The sequence below is a fragment of the Onychostruthus taczanowskii genome, unplaced genomic scaffold (genome assembly GCF_017590055.1).
Source record: "Onychostruthus taczanowskii isolate IOZ18803 unplaced genomic scaffold, ASM1759005v1 scaffold3, whole genome shotgun sequence".
NCBI lineage: Eukaryota > Metazoa > Chordata > Aves > Passeriformes > Passeridae > Onychostruthus > Onychostruthus taczanowskii.
Genome location: NW_024500349.1, coordinates 16,526,037 through 16,549,066, shown reverse-complemented (window position 1 = coordinate 16,549,066; position 23,030 = coordinate 16,526,037). Strand labels below are relative to the sequence as shown.

The 23,030-nt window shown below is 36.6% G+C and overlaps 1 protein-coding gene across 1 annotated transcript in view; it reads right to left on the bottom strand.

Annotated features, from left to right (window-relative positions):
- NCAPG2 (non-SMC condensin II complex subunit G2) overlaps positions 1-23,030 on the bottom strand; it is a 41,874-nt gene that overhangs the window by 18,094 nt on the left and 750 nt on the right. The window contains exons 2-13 of the mRNA XM_041408656.1: positions 22,726-22,820; positions 19,402-19,593; positions 18,279-18,393; positions 17,649-17,806; positions 16,716-16,850; positions 11,407-11,501; positions 10,490-10,559; positions 10,025-10,111; positions 7,752-7,847; positions 3,381-3,506; positions 2,303-2,482; positions 1,163-1,315 (exon numbers count right to left, since the gene is read on the bottom strand). Of these exons, the coding sequence (XP_041264590.1) occupies positions 1,163-1,315; positions 2,303-2,482; positions 3,381-3,506; positions 7,752-7,847; positions 10,025-10,111; positions 10,490-10,559; positions 11,407-11,501; positions 16,716-16,850; positions 17,649-17,806; positions 18,279-18,393; positions 19,402-19,593; positions 22,726-22,800 (1,482 nt within the window). The 5' untranslated portion in view covers positions 22,801-22,820. The remainder of the gene's footprint in view (positions 1-1,162; positions 1,316-2,302; positions 2,483-3,380; positions 3,507-7,751; positions 7,848-10,024; positions 10,112-10,489; positions 10,560-11,406; positions 11,502-16,715; positions 16,851-17,648; positions 17,807-18,278; positions 18,394-19,401; positions 19,594-22,725; positions 22,821-23,030) is intronic.

Sequence of the window (23,030 nt, the reverse complement as noted above, 5' to 3'; positions counted from 1 at the left end):
TATGTACCAACATCATTTACAAAACCATCCCAAACCTTACATTACTAAATAGTGACTGCATCCCATTCTTAGCAGAGCTCCAGTTTATTCGTAACAAAGAAATCAAATGCTATGAAATTCAGAAAGACTACACAGCTGTTTGCCAGCTGCAACACTACATTTGTAGTTTTTGTGAGAAGATTCTGAATTAATTATGCTGGACAATTACAAATTAAAACAAACAAACAAAAAAGTTTTCAATGCCAAGGAACTTCTTTTACTCTTGAGTAGAAATATTTGTATCAGATAATTACCCTGTGAATTCAAACTGTGGATGATCCTATTAAAAATGCCATAAAAAGTAAGTTTAAAGTGATCCCAGGACTTATCAGAGATACACGTTACAGTTTTTAAATCAATAGGAGTTATTGAAAAACATCTACCACTCACTAGGATTTTTTTCCTGTATTTAAACCTGATCTTTCCTTCCCCTAAAAAATCCCTGACATTGAGAATTATCTTTTTTCTCTGTCTTTTCTGGCAGCAAACTCAGAATAATCACAAACAAAGTGACCTCAGCCATTCCTTGTACGGCTTCCCCTCTACACCCTTCACCATCTTCAGAGCCCTCCTCTGGATGCTTTCTCATAGTTTTATATCTTTAATAGGCTTAACAAGAGACAAAACCATTGTTAAATTAAAATATAAAATTGAAATTAAGAAACTATTAGCATTAGAGAGTGGAATAAGAGCTCAAAGATGCTATTATGTCTGTGGTTGGACAGTACCACCCTAAATAAGAGTCCACAGTAGAACACAAAATACATTAAAAATCAATATAAAAAGACACCAAAATCCAAATGGAAGGCCCACAAAGTAGAAACAAACATTATAAAGACAGGAGAATCAAAGCAAAAAAACTACTGGATTAAGGTGTTAGGCATTTAGAAGAGCTGGGCAGCTGAGGGAAGTGTGGCTGCAACCCACTGCTCTCCCCTGGCCATCCAGAGAGAACAAGGGCCCACAGAGCACTCGGGATACACAGACATTAAGAGTGCTACCAGAGCAAAGCAAGTTACTTCTTTCTAAGGAACACTGCAGCAGTCTTAAAATGTACTTTTTGTTTTTTAAATAAATGCCATTATTTTGTCTCCTTGTTACTTATCAAGTGTCATTATCCTACCTTAGCAGCCTTGGTAGCCTTCACTTTGAGCAGCATTTCCACAAATGCCACTCGCACCTTCTCAGAACTGTCATGAACACTGTGTTTGGTTGCAGGCAGGAGCTGTTCCAGGAGTGGGTGACTTAGTTTGTTGTCCAAAATTATTGGTAGGCACTAAAATAAACAAATCCAGAAAGAGTAGAGCTGAAAAATCTGTAGCTAAAAATTGCTGAAGGGGACTGTGATACTTCTCATGTTAAACAAAGCAGTGGCAGACACCATGCATGCTTATTTTTCTTGTCATATTTTCTTTGGTCAAAACTGCTTTGATCACTTCAAATTTAAAGTGAACTGTGTTCAGTGAACTCATTTCAGCTGAATCAGCTTCAGAACTACACTAAGGCCATGGTCTTGCCCTCTGCCTGAGGACACACCAGCTCTCTAAAATACACTGATTTCAAATTAGAAATAAATTTCTTTTTTCCAATTCATTTTTAAATCAGCACTTTCTGCTTATCTAGGATAGCTCCCTCATGAAGTGGAGCAAGTGAGGATTAACAGGATGACAGCTTCAATTTAAGGCTGAACTGACACAGACAAAATCTTCAAGTGAAAATGTTGACTAGTGAGTTCATTTTTCTGTCCAAGCTACCAGTTATTTCACACGTGCCAGAAAGATGTATTTCTTTGTAACATAGTGACCAATGCATGGGAGGAGACATCACCAGACAAACTGTGGAATTATATCCATCCAAACCTCAGAGAGACAAAGTGGGATACAAAATCCCAATTGTGCAGATCTTGGGATGCCTTAAAGTCAATAATGTAAGAAACTGTGGTGCTGCCTACATATATTTTCAAGTCTAAGCATAATTTCTAATAGCTAAAAAAAAAATTAATTATTGGATCCAAACAGTGTGCGTGCAACTGGAATTGAAAACCCTTAAGAGTCAGAAAGCCAATCAATTATTATTTCAAAAGACATTTGTTTTCCAAATATGTGGCTTTTATGAAACGTGCAAAACCTCCATGTACCAGGAATTCTATTCTCTAAGACATTTTGAAGAACAAGTAATCCCCTTGATTTAAAGTGGCCTATACTAGAAACCTGTACATCAAGTAAAATAGAAAAATTACTATCATGATAAAAAAACCATTTACTTTAAAAACAGAACATCGAACATCAGCAGATGTTATATCACATGCCAGATCTCCAGTTATCTTTTTTAAAAGATCAGCAAGAATTGTTGGAGGAATCATCTCCCAGTATTTGGATATGATCTGAGTAACTCCAAGTACCCCTGTAGAGCGGACGACTGGATGAGGATCTTCTAAGAGACTCTAAAAGAAACAGAAGAATAATACTGTGAGCATATGGGTTATTGTGACTCTACTGCTGTTTGATCTGGGCCTGTCATAAACAAAATGCATTTCATTACCTTTTAAACATTATGAAAACTGTCATACAATAAAAGAACTGTAGTATTACTAGTCCCTCCAGGCATTTTACTATGAAGAAAACAAGGAAATTTAAATCAGAAGCAAAATTAAGGTAACTCTTGGCCAACTTTTTTCATTGGACTTCTGAATTTTTTTTTTTTTAATAAATCAAGTCTTGCATTTGTGACTTAATTAAGAATATCTGTACTTTATTTATATGAGTCTACACTGATCACTGTTCCTATGGAACAACATAACAACTTTGAAATTCATTCAATTATCTGATATCTACTCAGGAATCCCCAAAGATTTTCTTAATGAAAATACCCACTGCCCATGGGTATGAAAATGCCCATTCTCACCCATCTGGACTGGTAAGGAAATTTTTAGGTTCTCTCCATTATACTTAATTTCAGAAGTATTTAGTAATACAGTACTGAACTTTGATTGAGTGCTTCCATAGTAACTGTGAAGCTCTCCCCCACAATCCCAGGTTAAATAAGGATCAAGATCATTACTCATGCATTTAATCTTTCAAAGGCATCTCTCATTCACAGATCACTGAATAACAAACCAAAATATTTCCTTTTTAGAGTTTAAAGTGGTGTATAGCATCTGCAGAAAACATACTATAGAAATTTAAAATATTAGTTTATTTTTGTATTTTCTGTGCCACAGACCTCTTTTTCCCCACAATTACCCAGAAATTCCATACATTTTAGTTGCATCAAAAAAAATATTTTTTAGTTAGTTCTGACAAAAGTTTCATTTTTAACATTTTAGTTTCATTAAAACTTACAAAAAGTTCTTCAAACTGTTTCTGAATTTCCCTGTCCATCTCTTCAGCAGTAAAACTGGGATCACGAACAGGAAAGGCATCAACAAACAAAAATGCTGCATTTGCTCGAACTTCTGAGTTTCTGGCCTGTTACAATGGAGGAAAAGAGATTTTTTCCATAAGGACCAACTGCCAAAATCCAAAGGTGTATCCTGTCAAATACTATTCTCCAAACATTTCAACAAGTGTTTTTAATTAAGCAGATGGAAGAGATTAATTTACAAATGGATGGAAGAACTTAAAAGTCACACATGAGTTTTAATGTTTTATCTTATGTTTCCACCCAGCCAGTAAAACCTGAGTTATTGTTACAATCAGCTTTCAACTCACATCAGCTGCAATGACCCTGAGGAATCACAGTCAGAGCCCTTCTGCTTTCTGTTATGCTGAATAAATTAAAAGCAGTTGAGATTTCTCTTGGTGGCCTTAAAGCTCCTCTTCAGGACAGAAGACTTGAATTCAATCAGACTGGATTAATTAACTTGCTTGTCAAGAGACAGGTGATTTAATTGAAAAGCTCAAGCCTGTTTCTTCAAGAAAATAGTATTTAGTAACTAAGTACCAGAAAGCTTGGAGCGTAACTTATCCAGCAAAAACACATTCAGTTCTGCATCTCTGCACAAAAGCACAAAAGTATTAGGACCATGTTCTGAGCTCCAGGTAGCTCATCAAAAATCCATGCAAAGCCTCACAACATTTTACCATATTTAACAAATTTCACTGTATTCCACCATGTATTTTACTGGTTGTAAAGCCACAAACACAAAAAAGGAAAAAGGGGCATATTTAGACACTTATTCAGTGAAAGATAATTGATCCTGTGGGCTCTTAAAGATAGAAAAAGAGAGCAGACAATGAAACCTTGAAGAAATTCAAGGCATCTCAAAGAGAAAGCTGAAATCTAACCACCAAACTACAATTTGTCAAAGATAGCAGTGCAGTGATTAAGAGCCTCTACTGACTTCTCTTGGAAAGAAGACTTGGAAGGAAGAATTTTGTCCAGATTTTGTGTCCAGTAAAAAAAATAAAAGCTCTCAATATAACAAGCAAAGTAGGCCTAATTTTAACAGCAAGACGAGATAATTCAGGAAAATTCTTGACTATGCTAATCATCTAATCTTCTTCCCTTGTTATAAAGCACACTGAGATCAAAGCAGGGAAAAGAAACATGGCAACAACCATGTAATATCTAGACTTAAATAAACCAATGACAAATAAAACCAGAAAACACAACAGAAATGAGTAACAATTACTTAATTTACAATCTGTTTTAGGTTTCCCTTCTTGACCAATCCTGATATGATGGAGTAGGAGCATAACATGCCAAATTCTTCATGTCAACGAAATTACTGGGAATTTTAAATTGAATACTACAAAAGCAAATAAAGCACATACATACATTCTTTAGTTAGGGGCTTGTGTTTTCCTTTATATATTATGGATAATGCAAAGAGTTTAAAGGTGAAAAGATCACAATTCTTAATTCTATCCTATAAAGTTATAGAAATTCCTTTATCTCTGAGCTTGTCTATATTTAAGAATTAACACATAACAAGATAATATGTGAATTCAGCGTGAAATAGCTCTTCTGCACTAACATTGCATGTGAAAATTAATTCAAATGTGGTTTTGTGCAATAACCTAGACCTTGTCTACCATAGCCATTCCAGAAAGTTAATTTCCATAAACTTTTTAAGTGCATTACACTGAATTCCATTAAGCTCACTTTTAATTCTGAACTGAGTACCCACAGTTCAAATTCCTGCCTTTAATTAACTGGAATTTATCCCAAATGTATTTGCATATTCAGGCTCCTACAATGTCTTCACAGAGGTAGAATCCAAGACTTTAAATTCATGGCCAGTTTTAATCCACACTGACTTTTCCATGCCAGAGACTGCAGTAATTTAAATGACTAATATTTCTTTACCATTATACTTGTACAATTCTGAGAAACTTTCAGAACCTTTTAAAACAATATTTTAATTTTTTTCTTCAGTCAATTTTCACAGCTTTCTTTTAAATTTTAGCTGGTCTTGCAGGTTCTGAAATTAACTTCAAATTATTTAAAACACTGCTTCCCCAGGACATGTTAGTTTAAATGTGTGGGATGTTAAAAAAATATTAGAAAAGACAACCAAACACTTTAAAAGAGTCACTTCCTTCAACAGCTTGAATTCCTGGAGGAGTGGTTCTTGACTTTTTCAGCTTGATAAGAAATAGCTTAATCACTCCTTACACTAATAATCATATTTTTATATCTATATATCTTCTCATACTAACAACCAATCACTGCACATCTCTTTTATGTTTGTATGACACTTGCTTTTCATAATAAGAAAATGAAAAAAAGATGAAGTTACATATGGGCTTATATTATAAAAACTTAAGAGTTGCATAAAGGCTTATAAAAGAGGTACAGGTAAAAGCCCCAACAGAAGCTTGTGCAATCTAAATACTTGCAAAGCAATTGAAGAAAAACAGAGAACTGCATTACAAAATGAGCATTCTCAGTTTCAAGATTTCAGAGATGAAATCAAGTAGTTTCAGCATCAACAGTTCTGGAACTCACTGTATTCTTACAACAAAAGTATTTTTGCTCTCTGTAAGAAGGAGGAGTAAACAAGGCCTTGTGTGTCCTTTCTGTTTCATAAACAATGTTCTAGAAGAGAATTTGTTCTTCATTATATTAAATTAGGGATTTGGCTAAAACAGGAGTGTCAAACTAGTTATCTAAAATTAATCTGACATTTCAAGCTTTGGAGGAGAATCCATAACAGTTATAAGAACTGTTATAAGCTTCCCTTCTTAGTTCTGTATTTTAAACTACTGGTGACTCTGAGTCACAGCAACAGTTCAAAACACCAAACACTTCATGCAGTGCTGTATGATTTGTTCTAGCCATGGAACCATTAGTGATGTGAAAATTATGAATAGCAGCTGTTAAAAGTTTCAGCTGCTTGTGGAATCTGGAATTCTCCTGTTGTCTTGCTGCAAATCAATCAGTAACCTTTTTTTTCTAGATCACACACCTTCTGTTACATTTCTCCAAATAAATGTATGCAGATTTCACAAGGTTTGACAGAAACTTCCTCCAAAAAGTAGTCTAGTCTCACATTGGAGTCCTGGGCTTTGGCAAGTGACTGTGACCCTCCACTGACAGGCAGCAACCCTCTTAAAAATGGAGCACTGTATTTTGTTAACTTAGCAAAAATCAGTTAAAACACCTATTCTTTTAGAGACAGAAATGTAGAAATTAAAGGAAGTCATGCTTTGTAGCTATCATTCTCTGGCATTAGGACATAAATGTTTCATCCAGAGGGCTCCTTGTTTATACAAATTCTAAAAGGATGGGATCCAACATTTAATGTAAGACCAAACAAGATACTGGGCTAGCAATGACTTTTCATATTCCCACCTCTACCACAGGCTTCTGTTGAAACCAAACAGCTCTCAACTCCTTCCACTAACTCATAAAATCCATTGTAAACAATTTTTGAAGTTAATAGTGAATACTTTCAACATTGAGAATTTCAAATACCTTTCTCAGTCTCGAGAAGATGCTTATGACCAACCAGACATAAATGAAATTGTAAATGTTTGCCAGAAATGAACGTGGCTGTATGTGTATGCTCCCACAACAGGGACTTCATCACTTCAGACAAAATAAAAGCTGTCACCAAAGAAGGAAGCTTGGCTCCTCTTGATCACAGAATGTGAATAGATAAACTGCAGTGGGTCCCCTTTAGTCCATGCATGCAATGACAGAAGGACATGCACACACCCTGAAAGAACTACAAGTAAGAAATTTCATTCTGAGTGCACAACCATACCGTTACTGTCTGTCCATGCAATAAAACTAGAATAAAAGTTTCCTAAATTAATACTCCAATACATTCATTGAGCTGTATTCTAAGGCTGGTAATTAATCAACAGGTGAGACTAAACCATCCTCTGAACACTTCTGGCTTTGATCAATAAAACACTGATAAATCCCTAAAGATCTTGGAAAAGATAATACAAGATTACACAGAACTTCTTCTTCAGATTGAGTTAAGAATACCAACTGCAATCCTGGAAAGCAATCTAGGTACCTGTAAACAAAAGTGAATTTTACAAGTAAACTATATTAACAAATTAGAATATTATTGTGCATGCTATGCCTAATTGCAACTTTAAAAGTTATGCAGCTACATCTGTGATGCCAAACACTCATTTTGGTTTTTGTGGCCATTCATTTTAAAAGCAAATAATAAAAACATAAGATGTGGAAGGGACCCAAAATTTAATAGCTGGAGAAAGACATTTGTATTTTCTGAAAAGGATAATTACCTTTAGTGCTCTCCAGAGGATGGGTTGATACAATCTATAGAGCATTTCTTCAACTCCTTGACGGACTTTACTTTGTTTATGAAAATAACTCAGCATCTAAGAAAAAACAAATAAAACAGGCCCCAAAGCTATTTTAACATTCTACATTCAGGAAGTGGTAAGGGGTTGTTGCATTTCATAATTATGTAAGACCAGAGTTTTCATACTATGAAAATTATAAAACTAAACATGTTAATTGACCCTATATCTTACTAGGGAAGTCTCAAAAATAGTAAAATTAAAGGTCTAATAAATATAATATTTTATAACTTTATAGAGTCATTAAGTTTATATAAAGATCTATAACTAGGAAAAAAACATGGCTAGAGAATTTCACAGCAACACCTCATTTTTGTTACTATAAAAAATTATTTTTAAAGTTGCTGGCAGAAATACTTTGAAACCATGAAATTATGAACTACAGATAAATAAGCTTTTTCTCTGTTAAGAACAAAGGAACTTTTGGTAAGTGGAGTTACCCAAATACACATGTACAAACCTAATAAATTTTTTATGCCCTGATGAAAAGCAAGTATCAGCACTCTTTGGGACTCAAAACTGTGTTTAATTAGCTAAAAATCCTGTTATTTTCTGTATCTGAATTATGCAGAAAAGAAAAAGAAAGTGGAAGACCAGAGCAGAATATGAGAAAGGACATAATGTAACTTGATACGAAGAATTCCTCCACTTTGAAACACTGAGCAGTTTGAGCTGTGTGCAAGGTTGGTAATTAATCAGAAAGTGAGATGAGATCATCCTCTGAACATTTCTGGCCTTGATCAATACAGCACTGATAATTCCCTGAAGATCTTGGAAAACAGAATACAAGATTACACAAAATTTGACAAGAAGCTGACCCTCTAGTGGTCAGTTCAAATTTATTCCAAGACCTACTCCTCTTGCAGCCCAAAGACATATTTATTCACTGTCCTCTTTCAAGATCATAAGCCCCAAAGTCTGAAAAGCACAAAATGCCCTGTCAAAAGCCTGTTCAATTGATCAGCAATCACAGGACAAGGAAATCCTATAGCTATGAGAAAACAAAACAAACCCCCTAAAAAAGCAACCCCAAAAAATCCAAACCAAAACAAACAAAAAAGCCACTCTAGTATTGTACACTGGTATGTCAGGATGTATACTGCACACAGTATACACTCTAGAGTCTGGGTATTTGGGAGGAAGCGTGGGAGGGGAAGGGGCATTGATCAAATACAAATGTCTTAAAAAGCCTTGTGCACTTCTCATTCTGCTTCAAATGCTCTGCTCATGACTGAAAGCCACAGACAGACAACTAGAATCAATGCTTGTCCCCATAAACCTAAATAAATCCCCTACATACAGTAAAAAGAAAAAAGCCAAGTCTCATTTCAGACCCATGTACTAAGTTTGCCTCAAGAAGGTTATGACTGTGTGTCCCTGTGATCATCTATGGAAAAGTCAATTCTACAGGTAAAGAAAGCTTAGACAACAAACAGCAAAAACTATTTCTGGCACTCTGGAAAATCCCCTTCTACTTTTAAGCAGCAAAGACAAATCTGCTGCAAAACTATAAGCAGGTTTCTCCTACAATTTGTTTTAACATTATTTCTCAGAATATGCTATTTTTTAAAGTATTTGTGGTGGGTTGGCCCTAGTCACCAGCTAAGCACCCACAGCCATGCACATACTCCGTGCTCAGTGGGAAAGAAAAAGAATTGGAAGAGAAAAGTAAGTTCATGGGTCAAGATAAGGACAGTTTAATAAATAAAGCAAAGAGGACCCAAAAATCCCCAAAGGAGTGATGCAAATGCAACCACTCACCACCTGCCACAAGCAGGCCAATACTCAGCCAGCCTCCCAGCAATGGCTGCCTCCCCAAAACCCACTTTCCCTCAGTTTGCTGAGGGAATGATGATTATATGGCATGCAATATCCTTCTGGTCAGTTTGGGTCAGCTGTCTCAGCTGTGACCTCCTAACTTCTTGCTCATGCCCAGCCAACTCCCAAGGGAAAATGTGGGGAGGAGAAAGCCTTGAGACCACACAGGCACAAATCAGCAGCAGCCAGACCATTGCTGTGCCACCAGCACACCCCAAACACAGCCCCACACAGGCTGCTATGAAGGAAAGTATTTCCATTCCAGCCACACCTGGTATGGTAGTTTAGTATGAAATGGAAATTTTCCACTTTATAGCAACTGATCTCATTTTGATGCTACCAGTTCGTGCTACTAGTCGTGCTTTCCTGGAACTTACCTCTCTAACTTTAGAATGAACAGAAGAACTTCTGGGAAGATGAATTCCATGATGCATGAAATCCTGAATGCAGTTATATTCAAGTACCTACAGTAAAACACACACATGCTCCTGTTAACACAATAAAACAATAATAAGTACTGTAGCTATTCAGCAACTATATTTTTCCCTAAAACATGCAACTGAAAATAGTACCTGCTATTATTTCTTACTTGGCTTCTGCTTTGCCCAAATCTTTCCATGCTGGGGGCCTCAGTCTGCCTCAAATGATTTTCAAAATTTCAGAATCTACAATTAAGCCAATTGTCAGAAGCCAAAACTCCTTGACAATGCTGAAGAAGCCCTTTCCTTAGGGAAATAGTTCTTTAAGGCTTGTTAAAGGAACCTCTCTGTAGTGGAAAGTCATGAGTCTTTCCCACCTTGAAATTCAAAACTATCCAAATGAAATTTCAAACATAGTGTTACCTCTATGAATTCTCCTGACACCTTCTTCCAGGCCCTGAAGTAAACTTCTGAAATGTATTCCACCAAGGATCTGTATTAACATACAGGAAAAGAATGTCAAGAAAGCACACTAACCATACCTCTGTACAATTCATAAAGGTGAAACATGAAGTTTTGTATAAGAACCAATATTGTTCTTAATTCTGTGCATCAAATTGGTTTTTAGAACAAATTCTCTTTTTCAAGTCTACACCCATAACTACCGAGTTAACTCTTAATGAACACAAGCACTGTTACATGATACTTGAAATACCTCCTACGGTGGGAGAGCCAAAACATTCAGAGAGACACTTTACCAGTTATGTCATGGAGAATGCCTGACATTCTTTATAGACATGTATAGGAATATAATATTCTACATGGAAGCATTAGAAAGCCTCTGATTTTAATACATAGAATTACTTCAGCAATATTTCACTGAATAATCAAAGAAAAAAAATCTCCATATTTTTCATCCATCAGCCAAGTTCTCAGGCCATGATTTATCCTACAAGTCACTTCTTATTAGAATGCCTTATATAGAAATCTAGAAAATTAAATTAGAGATTGCTTGTAGGAAAAAACAGGAACACCCTACAAAAGGAGAAATGGACCTGCAACCCTCACAGCACCGCAAATAATGCAGTCCAATTTCTATCCAAAATAATTTGCTTTAGCTAATGGCAAATAAACATTTACTGCTCCTATAACTGTACACTCAGGCACATCAGAGCTACTATTAAATGAAGTTGCTGAAACAATATAGCAGTAATATTCAGAAGATTTGTAGGTTTCTGGATATTGATATATTTTTTCAATACACTAGGTATTTCTAGAGTGAGATAAACAAGATTTTAGACAAGCTCTTACTAATTAAGTACTCTAACTGGGATGCATACCTTGGAAAGAACTGTAATTGGTTTTTAACAGTTCCATGTATCAATTTAATGAAGTTTACATTCCAGCTGAACAAAAAACTCAAGAGTCTTCTTCCCTGTGGGGAGGGGAAAAGAGGAAAAAACAAAGGGAACTCAAAGGTCAGAAGAATACGCAATTTAAGAGCTACCTCAAAAACCAGCAAATACAAAGGAAATTGCATCTTTAATTTTAAAATGCATAGGTGAAATGGAAAAAGCTATTTAAGATTTTTAATTATTAAACAGAATTCAAGCACTACTTTTATTCATCCTGTAGAAAAAACACAGAAGAAATGAACACGTGGATCACATATCTGCCTCCACTCTTTCAATGTCCTTTCTGTTATGGTGTGCCTTCAAGCAGCACAGAATGCCAGCAGCCTGTGATCAGCACCCTCATCGAGGCCAGAGCACCGAGCTCTGCCAAGTGCAATATCATCCCAGGATGACACTGGCATGATGGTGAAGGCACAAACAAAACACCACAACTCTACCAGCACTGGATGCAGAAACATTTTTAACAAAGCCACAGAGAACAGCTGGCCACTGAGGAAATTAAATGTTCTGATCAGCAAGGACAATTCCTTTCCTCCTGCCACATGAAAGGTAATGTTGTGAACCTTCTGGAGCTGCTTTCATTCATGAAAACAGACACTGTTTTTCCCAAATGAGTTTTCTTCCATTTTAACAAGTTAGGAACCGTGATGACAAATTTGATGAGCAATAGAATTTTGTAGCAAAAGGCAGTGGAAGGCTGTGGATGAAGGAAATAAGCCAATGCTCTTCCAGAATCAGCAAAATCTGTCCAAGGAATTGGAGACTTATACAGTATCTGTACAGGCAGCTTCACTCTGACTTAGCTTACAGGTGAAGGTAAGACTTCAAAATGTCTGATCATACATAAGGGTGAGTCAGCCAGTTGTAAGGGTCCTTATCTCAGAGCTTTCTAGCCAAAAATAAATTAGGTATATTAACATAAAGGAAGTGCAGTAGTAAAGAGCACATTGAGAGAAGTGCTGAATAAACAGCAGAGGTTCAGAGGCACTTCCATTGAGAGCTGGACCAAGAGTTGTGTTCACACCTAAGACCAAACAGAGAAAATAAAATACCAGACACACTTGGAGTTGGAACCTCACAGAGTAGGGGAGGGAGATGGAAGCACAGTCAGAAACTGCACTGTAGTGCAATTGATAGCTGAAATGCCTTTGGGTGAAGAAGTAACTCAGAATCTCATAAAAATCAAGACCCAATGGCTAAATACAAGATTCTTGGCTCCAGGTCTGATGGAATCCTTCCTGTTGTCAACAAGTGTTGTCTCTATCTCCAACTTTGGTGGCCTAATATAAACATAGAGGAGTCCCACTTGGCATGTCACACATCAACATCCCTAACAAAAGGTCAGGGGAGTTTTGACCTGCAGCTCTTTCCTCAAGAAGGCAAACTCAAACTCATCTCATCTTCTACAACCCCAGCAAGACAGATGATAAAAAGTCAAAAAATTGCTTTCAACCAATTCTTTTTAGCCTTAGGTTTTAAAAGATTGAGCCCGCTCCTGAAAATGATGATAACTGCCTCTAGCTTAATCTACTGCTTGTGATTAATGGATCTGAAATAATTACTGGTAACAACATTCTCATTAACGTGAGAGATAACCTGGTGATAGGTGAATGAGACTGTGAACTTGTCATTTTTGGGACTAATGCAGTATCAGGGTCAGGTGTCTGGTACTGCTGTGCTTGTGGACACAGAGCACATGACTTTGTTCCATACACACAGAGAAGGTGAGCAAGGAAAGAGCACAACAGACCCACCTCTAAAACACAGTAACATGCTCTGCAGCTGTTTGACTGCAAATCCCATCTGAACAAGAATGTTTTCATAAATCACAGAGAGATAAATTCAGAGGATCACTCCACTAATGCAGCCTGATGATAAGCCTCTGAGAAATATTACTGTGTGTTGAACAGCACAGCCTGGGAAGGCAGAAACACTGAACTCCCTGATCTTGCAATGAGGTGTAATAAATGTGCAGTTCTCTATTGGTTTAATATTGATTTAGAACAGATATACCACATTCCTGACCCTTCCTTTCCTTCAGTCTTGCATATGATGAACCATGCCAGACAGTTAATCTGTCTGAAAAATAATTTTACTGGGAGAAAACAGCTACCTCCTTCAATCAACACATGATATTGCTGCTTGAACATTAGACAGTGAAAAGGAAAAGAGGAATGCTAGTCCATGGCAACACAGGATCATTGCAACCTGGAGTTATAGAAGCTTAAGCTACTATAGTACTGAGCTCTGGGATATGTACTCTAAAAAAACTAGGATTACTTTTCTTAGGAACTGTAGAAAAAGTCTGCAGGCATTAAAGGGAGTATTAGGCCTGGTATACAGAAATTCACTTTCAACTCAAAGCAATTCATACATCATGTTGATACCTGGTATTACTACAAGCATTTTAGAAGCAATACAGGATGCAAAAAAAGTCCAGCAGAGATACTGGGGGAGTGTTGGTTGGTTTCTTGTTGCTACAAGAAATCTAACATTAGTGAAATGAACCAGAAAGGGAAATTAGAGAACATATATAAGGTGTGTTACCACTACAAATGAACTCCCACAGCACACAAATCCAAAACAAAAGGACTTGCAACTGAAGTACAATGGCCTCATAGCAACAGGAAAATGTTTTGAAATCTCTGAATCTCCTGTCTGCAGAGCTAGGAAAATCCAAGTCAGTTACCATTCTGGATAAGTGATGGAAGTTCATATAGTTAAGCTGGATTTCTGCTTACAAACTGAGACATGAATTTGGATGTCTAAGTCCCTGAATTGTCTGAAGAGTGATTCGTGTGATCAGCTGTTTAGTTACTGTTTTATGGAGCTAAACTGTTCTGTTGACTCTTCTGACTAGGGTTAATATGGCACACCCTAAACACAGAGCAATTTTACATGCCCAGATGGTTTTCCAGAAGGCAGAGATCTCTGACAGTGTTTTACATGCCAGCCCCACATGGATGTCTGAGGCAACTTAGGTCATTTAATGTAGCATGGGTCATTCACTTAAGCAATCAAATCCTTCCCATGACCTGCACTGATTATGCTCCTGCACAGATGTCTAAATTTATTTCAGACACTTAATTTAACTGAACCCTGTCCTGGGATCTGTCCAGCATGAGTTATGGTTCTGCTTTTATTTTGAGCTGTTATCTACCAGGATGTAAAGAGACTTGTGTGTAGGGCTGGCATGGCAAGGTTTTGGTGGTGGAGGCCTGCAGAGGTGGTTTCTGTGAGAAGCTGCCAGAAGCTTTCCCTGAGCCCACAGAGCCAATGCCAGTGGGCTCCGAGGCAGACCCACCACTGGCCAAGGCTGAGCCCTTTGGCTGCAGCTGGGAGCTGCTGCTTTCATCAATGCTTCCAGTCAGAAAGCAAAGAATCCAGAACTGAGGATCTGAACCACTAATGATCAGACAGAGCAGAGAGTGCAGTAAGGTGCTCTCTATATCTACCTAGAAAGAGATAGGCCTATGAAAATGCAAACTTGACAAAATATCAAGAACCAGAAATCCCTGGGAGAGCAAAGAGAAAAATCTTGTGCAGGAAAGTGAAATGTGCAAAGGTGGCCAAATCTGCATTCTCGTGGAGCAAAGTGGATGAGTTTTAATATGCCAAGAAAAATATTCATTACTGAGTCTGATTACCACTGCTGAACCACTAATGATCAGACAGAGCAGAGAGTGCAGTAAGGTGCTCTCTATATCTACCTAGAAAGAGATAGGCCTATGAAAATGCAAACTTGACAAAATATCAAGAACCAGAAATCCCTGGGAGAGCAAAGAGAAAAATCTTGTGCAGGAAAGTGAAATGTGCAAAGGTGGCCAAATCTGCATTCTCGTGGAGCAAAGTGGATGAGTTTTAATATGCCAAGAAAAATATTCATTACTGAGTCTGATTACTACTGCTTTTTTCCCCCCATATTAAAAAAAAAAAACCATAACAAAACCACAACTTTTATACTTTTTCACTCAAAGATTCAAGGTGCAAACTTCCTTTAGAAAAGCTGTGTAGTAATTAACACATTATACAAAAAGTCTCACATGATGTGGAATTAAAAAAGAACTACAAGAATTTGCTTCTGAAGCCTAGATAGCAGTCATATTTTACATATATAACTACCCATTATTTACTGTGCCTTTATGAAGATGAAATATTAAATAATAGTGGATTCAAACATAATAGAAGAAAAAAAAACCATACAGAATCAAATATAGTTAATGCATTTGAAGTACTGTGACAAAGAACACACACAAGTACACACTTGTTCCAGACGACAAAAAATGGCTTCAAATGAAATATACCAAAGACACAAAATTGGTTGTAAACTCTGTCAATAAAACCTTACCTGTCTTTCCTCTTTCCACCCACATTTTCTCTTCTTCCATTCCCACCTCTCGTATTGCCTTGGTACATAATAATTTTACACAAAACTAAAACAGCTTAAAATATAATATACAAGTAACAAAAACCCCACCAACTTTGTGGCAGATATCCAAACCCTGCTCTACCAAACATTTCACCTAAGTCCTTGGCTACCTCCATTTTTAAAATGGCACATCCTTAAATTGCCACAATCATGCAGCAATCTCAGGGCTCATTTTATGAAAGAAGTTCATATATTCCACAGGGGAATAGAGTTAGAACTTCAGAGACAAAGTCTGGTGGTCTGGTCACCCAACGAGAAAACAGGCTTGGACACCACAATTCTGGTGCACAGGCACAATCTAAAACCAACAAAACAGCAACTGTTCACTGAGAGAAATCTATGTAGTTAAATGAAGTCATTCTCATTTTTCTGTGAAGTTTTTAAAGTTTTAAAACAAAATATGGCAACACAATTTTGTAGATGAAGTAATTTAGAAGGAAAATTATTTTGCTACAGTTACTTGTCTTGAATAAAAGAAGAACTGCTAGAAAAGAAAAAAAAAATAATTACACCAGGGAATGTTTTTAAGTATCAAGGGAAATGTACTTGAAGCAAAGCACTTGATTCTTATTGCCTCAGGATAAAAGAACTGGACTGAAGATTTAGACATAAACTTTCACACTTTAGTCTGGAATAGAAACAAGTTTTCCAAATGAAACAGTATCAACCATTTATAACTTGGAGTCAGAGCTGATTTGTCTCATGTTGCTACCTACTGTACCATAAAAAAAGACAAACTGCAAAACTATTAAAAGCAACCAAAGCTCACTGGCACAAAACCACAGCAGGATAAAAGTTGGCTTACCTCTTCTTTCTTAATGTGTTTTACACTCATAAAACACTGAAGCAACAAGTCTTTGACTTCATTACTCTCATCTGAATCATAATCAAAACAAAGTAAAGTCTGATGTAGATTCCATACACGAACTACATCTGCACCCTGACAGGAAAGAAGAAGCCCACATTAGAGTGGAGTAGCTTTGCTCTAATGCAAAAAACTTTGATTTAATGCAAAGCTGCATTGAAAGGATTTTAAATAAAGAACCTGAAATGCATTGTTACAGATGTGAAAATATGAATATTCGTTTTATCACATTACTGGGAAAAAATATATGTGACTGCAGAAATTCTGACTTCCAAAAAATGAAGATATGCTTAAGTACAGAAAAAAAAGTTACCATTCCATGCAAAATATGTTAAAACCACATCACTGCAATAACTTCCAACAAATGAAGATATGCTTAAGTACAGAAAAAAAAAGTTGCCATTCCATGCGAAGTATGTTAAAACCACATCAATGCACTTTTTAAACTTCATACAATACATGCAGTTAACAGGGAAAAACAGGAGAAAGACATAAGGATACGTCCATTGGGTTAGTGCAAAAGATGTGTATCACAATATTCCAAGTAACTCACACATTTTGAAAAATGAAAGAAAAATTATTTGTAGAAAAATAAAAAGCAAGAGAAAATGAAGCTTCCCACAAAAGTTGTTTCCATGCTTAGCTGAACACAGTACTTAAAAATCTAAGTTAACAGAAAGTTAATTGCAATTAAAACCTTGGTCATTGGACTGGACAAAAGGGTGAAAAGATGAAAAGGAATGCAAAAAAAAAAGAATCCAGTTTACTTGTGAAACTGATGCCAAAAACCTTTAAAATTTGTTCTAGAGAAGGCAGTTTTTTATTGCAGGGATTATCTTTCTTGAAATATTCAGTAACAACCTGAAAGCCTACCGTAGCAGCTTTATTCAGGCTTTTTCTCAGCAGAATGGCAAACAGAGTCTTCCCCAGCTGCTCCTTCCCCTCCAGCCCCTTCTCCCACCACATTTCACACACACGCTGGATAGCATCCTGTAGGATTTTTTCAGATGCAAGTAATGCAGGAAGAATACCTACAAGAGTAATGAAATAATTATTTACTGCAGTGAACCAAGTCATTCCTGTAAAACAGCAGTCTGTTAGCACAGTAACTACACCTCACGGTGTCAGCTAGCTCCTGCCACATTTATACACTTTCATGGCTTATGCTCACTGCAGTATTTAGGCAACTCTAAGGTTTGGCCAAAATTTTTGGATGAGTAACAATGGAATATTGAGTTTTCCTTAAAAGTAATAAAAATCACAGGATAATCAAAGTTACCTTCCACTGGATGAACAGCTGGGAGAAAGAAAACTATTTACATTCCAACCTCTAAATTGTGCAGCTGATTTTTAAGTAAACATTCCCCTAATTTTGTCTCATAAATATGAACTCAAACCAGTACCAACTTTTCTCCTGTGAATTCTGTTTCACAGGCCAGCTGGATTTCAGTCAGATCAAACAGCCTCTGTAGAATGCTGCATTCTGTAGAGAGAAGCACTCACCGTTCAGTATAAAAGCGCATTCTGCAAGAGCTTTGTAGTTTACATTTTCATCCACTGCAGGTATGGAAGCAACAACGACAGCTGCCACTCCTTGGATCACTGCTACAGTTTGTTTCTAAAAGAAAGCAATGCTGAGGAAACACTTCTGCAGTTTGTTTTGGACTCAGAAAATAATTCAAACAAGAAATGAACCTTAGCAACAGAGAGCAAAGCTGAATTGTTATTATGCTTCCATTCTGAAGAAGGAGTATACTGGCACCCAAAACCTTTCAAATAAGAGGCAAAAGAATAGATTTTTAAAGTACATATTTTCAAAAAAGTTTGAAAAGGGTTTTCAGCTCCAGTTAGTAGATAACTTTGTGACTGCACCTGTGCATCCATTCCTGCACTAAAGTTCTCATCTGCAACAAACCCATTCAAACACACATCCATTTCAGAGCTGAAAAGCCCCTAACTAGCAGGGTCTTGTGTAACTCACAGTTGTACATCTGGTGACTTGCACTCCAAGAGTGTGATGCTACAGGCCTCTGAACAGATGACTGATTTTTCTGCAAGCCTCTAGGTTTCTCTAATGATTTCCCCACTGCATTTCTTTTCTTGCCCCCAAAATTAAATAGTCTTTTCCCCCAGTATACTCGAGGCTACATAGACTACAGCACAGAAGGCAGTATATAAGGGTCTGAGTCAGAAAAATTCTACATATTCCAAATTTGTGGAAGGGGCAGGCAAATCTAGATGTTCATTAAAAAAATGACATTACAAATCAGGTAGTGAATTTCTTATACTATATGCCAGCTACTTAAACTTAACATCTGCAACATTAACATTTGTTTATTGAAATAAGACATAGAAAAAGCCTATTCAACTCTACTGAGAAAACTAAGTCACATCTTTCATAATTAAAATTATCAGCAGAGCTAGTCTTTTACAGCATACACCAATCATAAGTTCAGCTTAACTCGAGCATAAATTAAGTCATTTAAAAAAATGGGCAGGAAAGTGATATTTGGAACTGATCTTATTTGATAACCCTTGCATGTTTTCAGATGTTATGGAAATATTCCATTTTATTTCCCAAAAAACACGAAACACTCATCATGTTTTCATTTTACAAGATTCTTACCATTTCTGGAACTAGCTCAACTTCCATGTCATCATCACTTTTATCATCTCCAGTCCTGTGCCATGTTTCCACAGGGTTCTCCATCAAGCTCTCTGTCAATAGCTGTGTCAGTCTCTGCCATAGCACTTCTTTTTGCTTTCTTGGCAATTCTTGAAGTAGTTCATTCAAGTCAAAGTGATCAAATGTATTTTTCTGTAAATCATCAGAAGATACCACACAATCTCACATCAGCAAAGTGGCTTATACTTCATCATCATATTTCCTACATTTAATCTGGGTTTTTACATTAATTATTAACTTATATTCCTCTGCAGTTATAGAGATGAAATACCTTCTAGAAGATTTTTTTTTCTTTTTTAAATAGCATAAGAAATTCCTTCTAGTTAACTCTTTATCATGAAGCAAGAGTGCTGCTTTTAAGACAGAAGACTTTAGCCCTTGATAGCAATGAAGACAATTTCATACCCTTGGCTAAGAAGCTCAAAACTGCACAGAATTTAAGTCCCTGATTATGTCTTGCTCTCTTAAATATGGATTGATGATGGCAATTTAAAGAAAATCCTTAGGCAAGGACTGGAACTGTAGCAGTCAGTAGAGCCATCGGGCCAGCACTGATTTGGGATTTGATCTGCACACATCAGAGCTCTCCACACTGCACTGTTTTAAAGCCCCACATCAAACCCAGCTCCTGAGCCCCTTGACCCCACACCTCCTGCTGAAGCCCTGCTGACAGGGAAGCCACCATCAGTCTCCAGTAGAAATTGCACCACGAGGCTGATCTGAACTATTTCCTAGAAGGAACTTTGCTAGGAGAATTTACCTCAGGGACACAAGGAGTCTGTTAGCATCAAAGAAGGGTAGGCAAACTGCTAGGAAAGGGAATACGCAGAGAGAAGATAAGAAGGAAGACCAGGCACAACCAAGAGAAAGAACAGATAACTTCTGAGATGTAATTTGCAATATGGAAGTGAAGGTTTACTGAATCAAAAATACTTCAGAGGAAAGAGAGAGAACGCCCATAATCTTGAAATAAATCTGTTTTTAGTTTGCAGATACACTGCAAGGCATCAAAAAGAGAAAGTCGAGGTAAAAACTGAAAAGAATGAAAGAAGCAGCAGTAAGTATCAGAATGTTCTCAGAAGGGTATGAGAAGAAAGATCCTGATACATATTTCTAAGAGAATTTCTATTCTATTCTAAAACTGAAAATAAATACAATAAACCAAAGGCCTCCCAGGGAGTTCTGCAGCCCAGTGCTTCAAACAAACCCAAAAGACAGGATATTAAGATTGTAGCCTTTTGAACAGACAGAATGAACACATAATAAGATCAGAGCTTTTCGATTTTAATTTGGGATGATATGAGACAGAATTATTCCAAAATCTATGAAGAGAAAGGATGACAGTGAATGGCAATCATATCTGTGATTCCTATTTTTCTAAGAAATTATGTATTTTCTTGAATTGGAATGGGATTTAGTGGAAAAAATTAATAGCACGTGCTGAAGATCTCAATGAACAGCACCACAATATGACATTTTTTAAATCTTACAAAGGAAAAAATGAAAAGCCCATGAGAAACCTTGAAGGAAAATTAGCAAACCCCTGGAATTTTAGAAGACATAGATGAATCTAAATACTGAGAGAGCAGAAGAGAAAAATTCAAGGGGTAAGTAAAAGGGGCGTCGGGGTGTGTGTAGAAAACAGACACTGAAAGAAGAAGCGATGCTAAAAACTGAACTTTGGAGAGAGTTTAAAAGGCAAATTCCAAGGCTAGAGCACCAGCTAAGCAGCAAATATAATACAAAAACTAAGGAAAGCAGTGAAGCTTTAATGATGATTTATTTAACCACAGCCTCCTCCAGAAAAGCAATGAAGAATTTTTCAAGGGAGACCATAAAGGAGGATCCTCATACTAAGACAAGACATGGTCACACATCCTCCATCGCTGCAGGTTTCAAAAGGAAATTAATAAATAACTGGAGCATCTTGGACAGTCAAAAAGTCATGTGGATATTCATGTTTCCTTATGCTACAAAGGCATGAAGACAATTTCAATCAATATACTCATTGTAGCTGGTGACAAATTTTCCAGAGATACTGGCAACAACTGAACACTGTTGCAAGAGAACTCCTGTGAACTGGCGATGAAAAATAAAAGGATGAAAAAACCCAACCATTTTTAATCCAAACAGCCCATGGTTCATTAAAATAAATTACTGAATGCAGATGGCAGAATCAACACAACCAAATCAACTGAAAAAGGAAACACTGCAAGGGAATACTAAAGTGAATAGTGAATAGTTTTTTGCTAAGTGTTTAGATTTAGGGAGAAATGGGAAGGAGGCTTTAGGCAAAGGCAATCTGGCAATAAATTTATCATCCATAACTACATACAGGCACACAAATGAAAGAAATAGCAAATTTCTTGGGGAAAGATTCAAGGATGTTTGGGAGATAAACCTTGTAAGCTTATACAGAACAAGATTGTGGGGTTAATATAGCTGCTACATGAAATAAGTTCATGCCTCTGTGCACACGGAGGTCAACTGATCAGCTTTATCCTGCCACAGGCACTGCCAGGAAAATACCCACAGAAAGCTTCAGAAACAAACTTCACTATATCATTTGTGGCAGCAAGAAAAGATGTTTAGAAGAGCTCAGGTGTATCTTAACACCAGACAGATTGAAGCTGAGTGGAAAACACCTCAATGCAAATTATTATCTCATTATTATGCAATATGTACACAGTGTGAGAATAGCAGATTTCAGGGGATTTGTTTTGCTGCTCCTCCCTGTTCTCTCCACATTTCATTTAGAAAGAGCAATCTACCCCTTCTCTAAGCATTCAGTGATAGAAAGAACAATTCAAGTAGAATTAACAATGGACCAAAGAACAAGTGGACAGCCCAAACTATCAAATGAACAAATATTAGTGAAACACAATTCTGCTACGTTTGTACATTAACTCTTATTCATTATATACTAATAAACTATTTCATGGGTTGAAATTTAGTAATGTAATATTTCAGCAACATGAAATCAGTATTTGTTTAGAATTGCACAAACACTAATATTTTATTTTTAAAAAACAGTACGTGGAACAACCAAATATCAAAAAATTAGTTGGTTTATAAACATTCATATTTCAGATTCCACAACCTTTTCAGCCTATATTCCTTCAAGTGCCATTTGAACTTATTTCCTCCAGCAATCATTCCCACACATCTGCAAATACCAGACAAATAATTTCTGTCCCTTTGTCACGATTTCTGTAACAGACTCATGACTCCAGAAGTGATCTATGTAAACACTGGCTCACTTACAGGATTCTGAGTGTAACGCAGGAAGTCTTCAATTGACTCTTTAGACACAACTTGCAAAAACGCTTCGTGTTTCATCCTGGAATTGGTCTTCCCTACTTTATAACCAAAACATAACATTAGAGAAGGTACTGTATATCAAAACAAGATCATTTTGGTCTGCTGTAATAATGTATCAGCTATATACATAGCATTGATATCTATTTATGTATGTCATATATTACAGTAGCTATAGATGTACTACATAGTTAAAGTATTTTCCCCTCCAACATATTTTAATTATCTGAATCAGGATTTAGATTCACAAC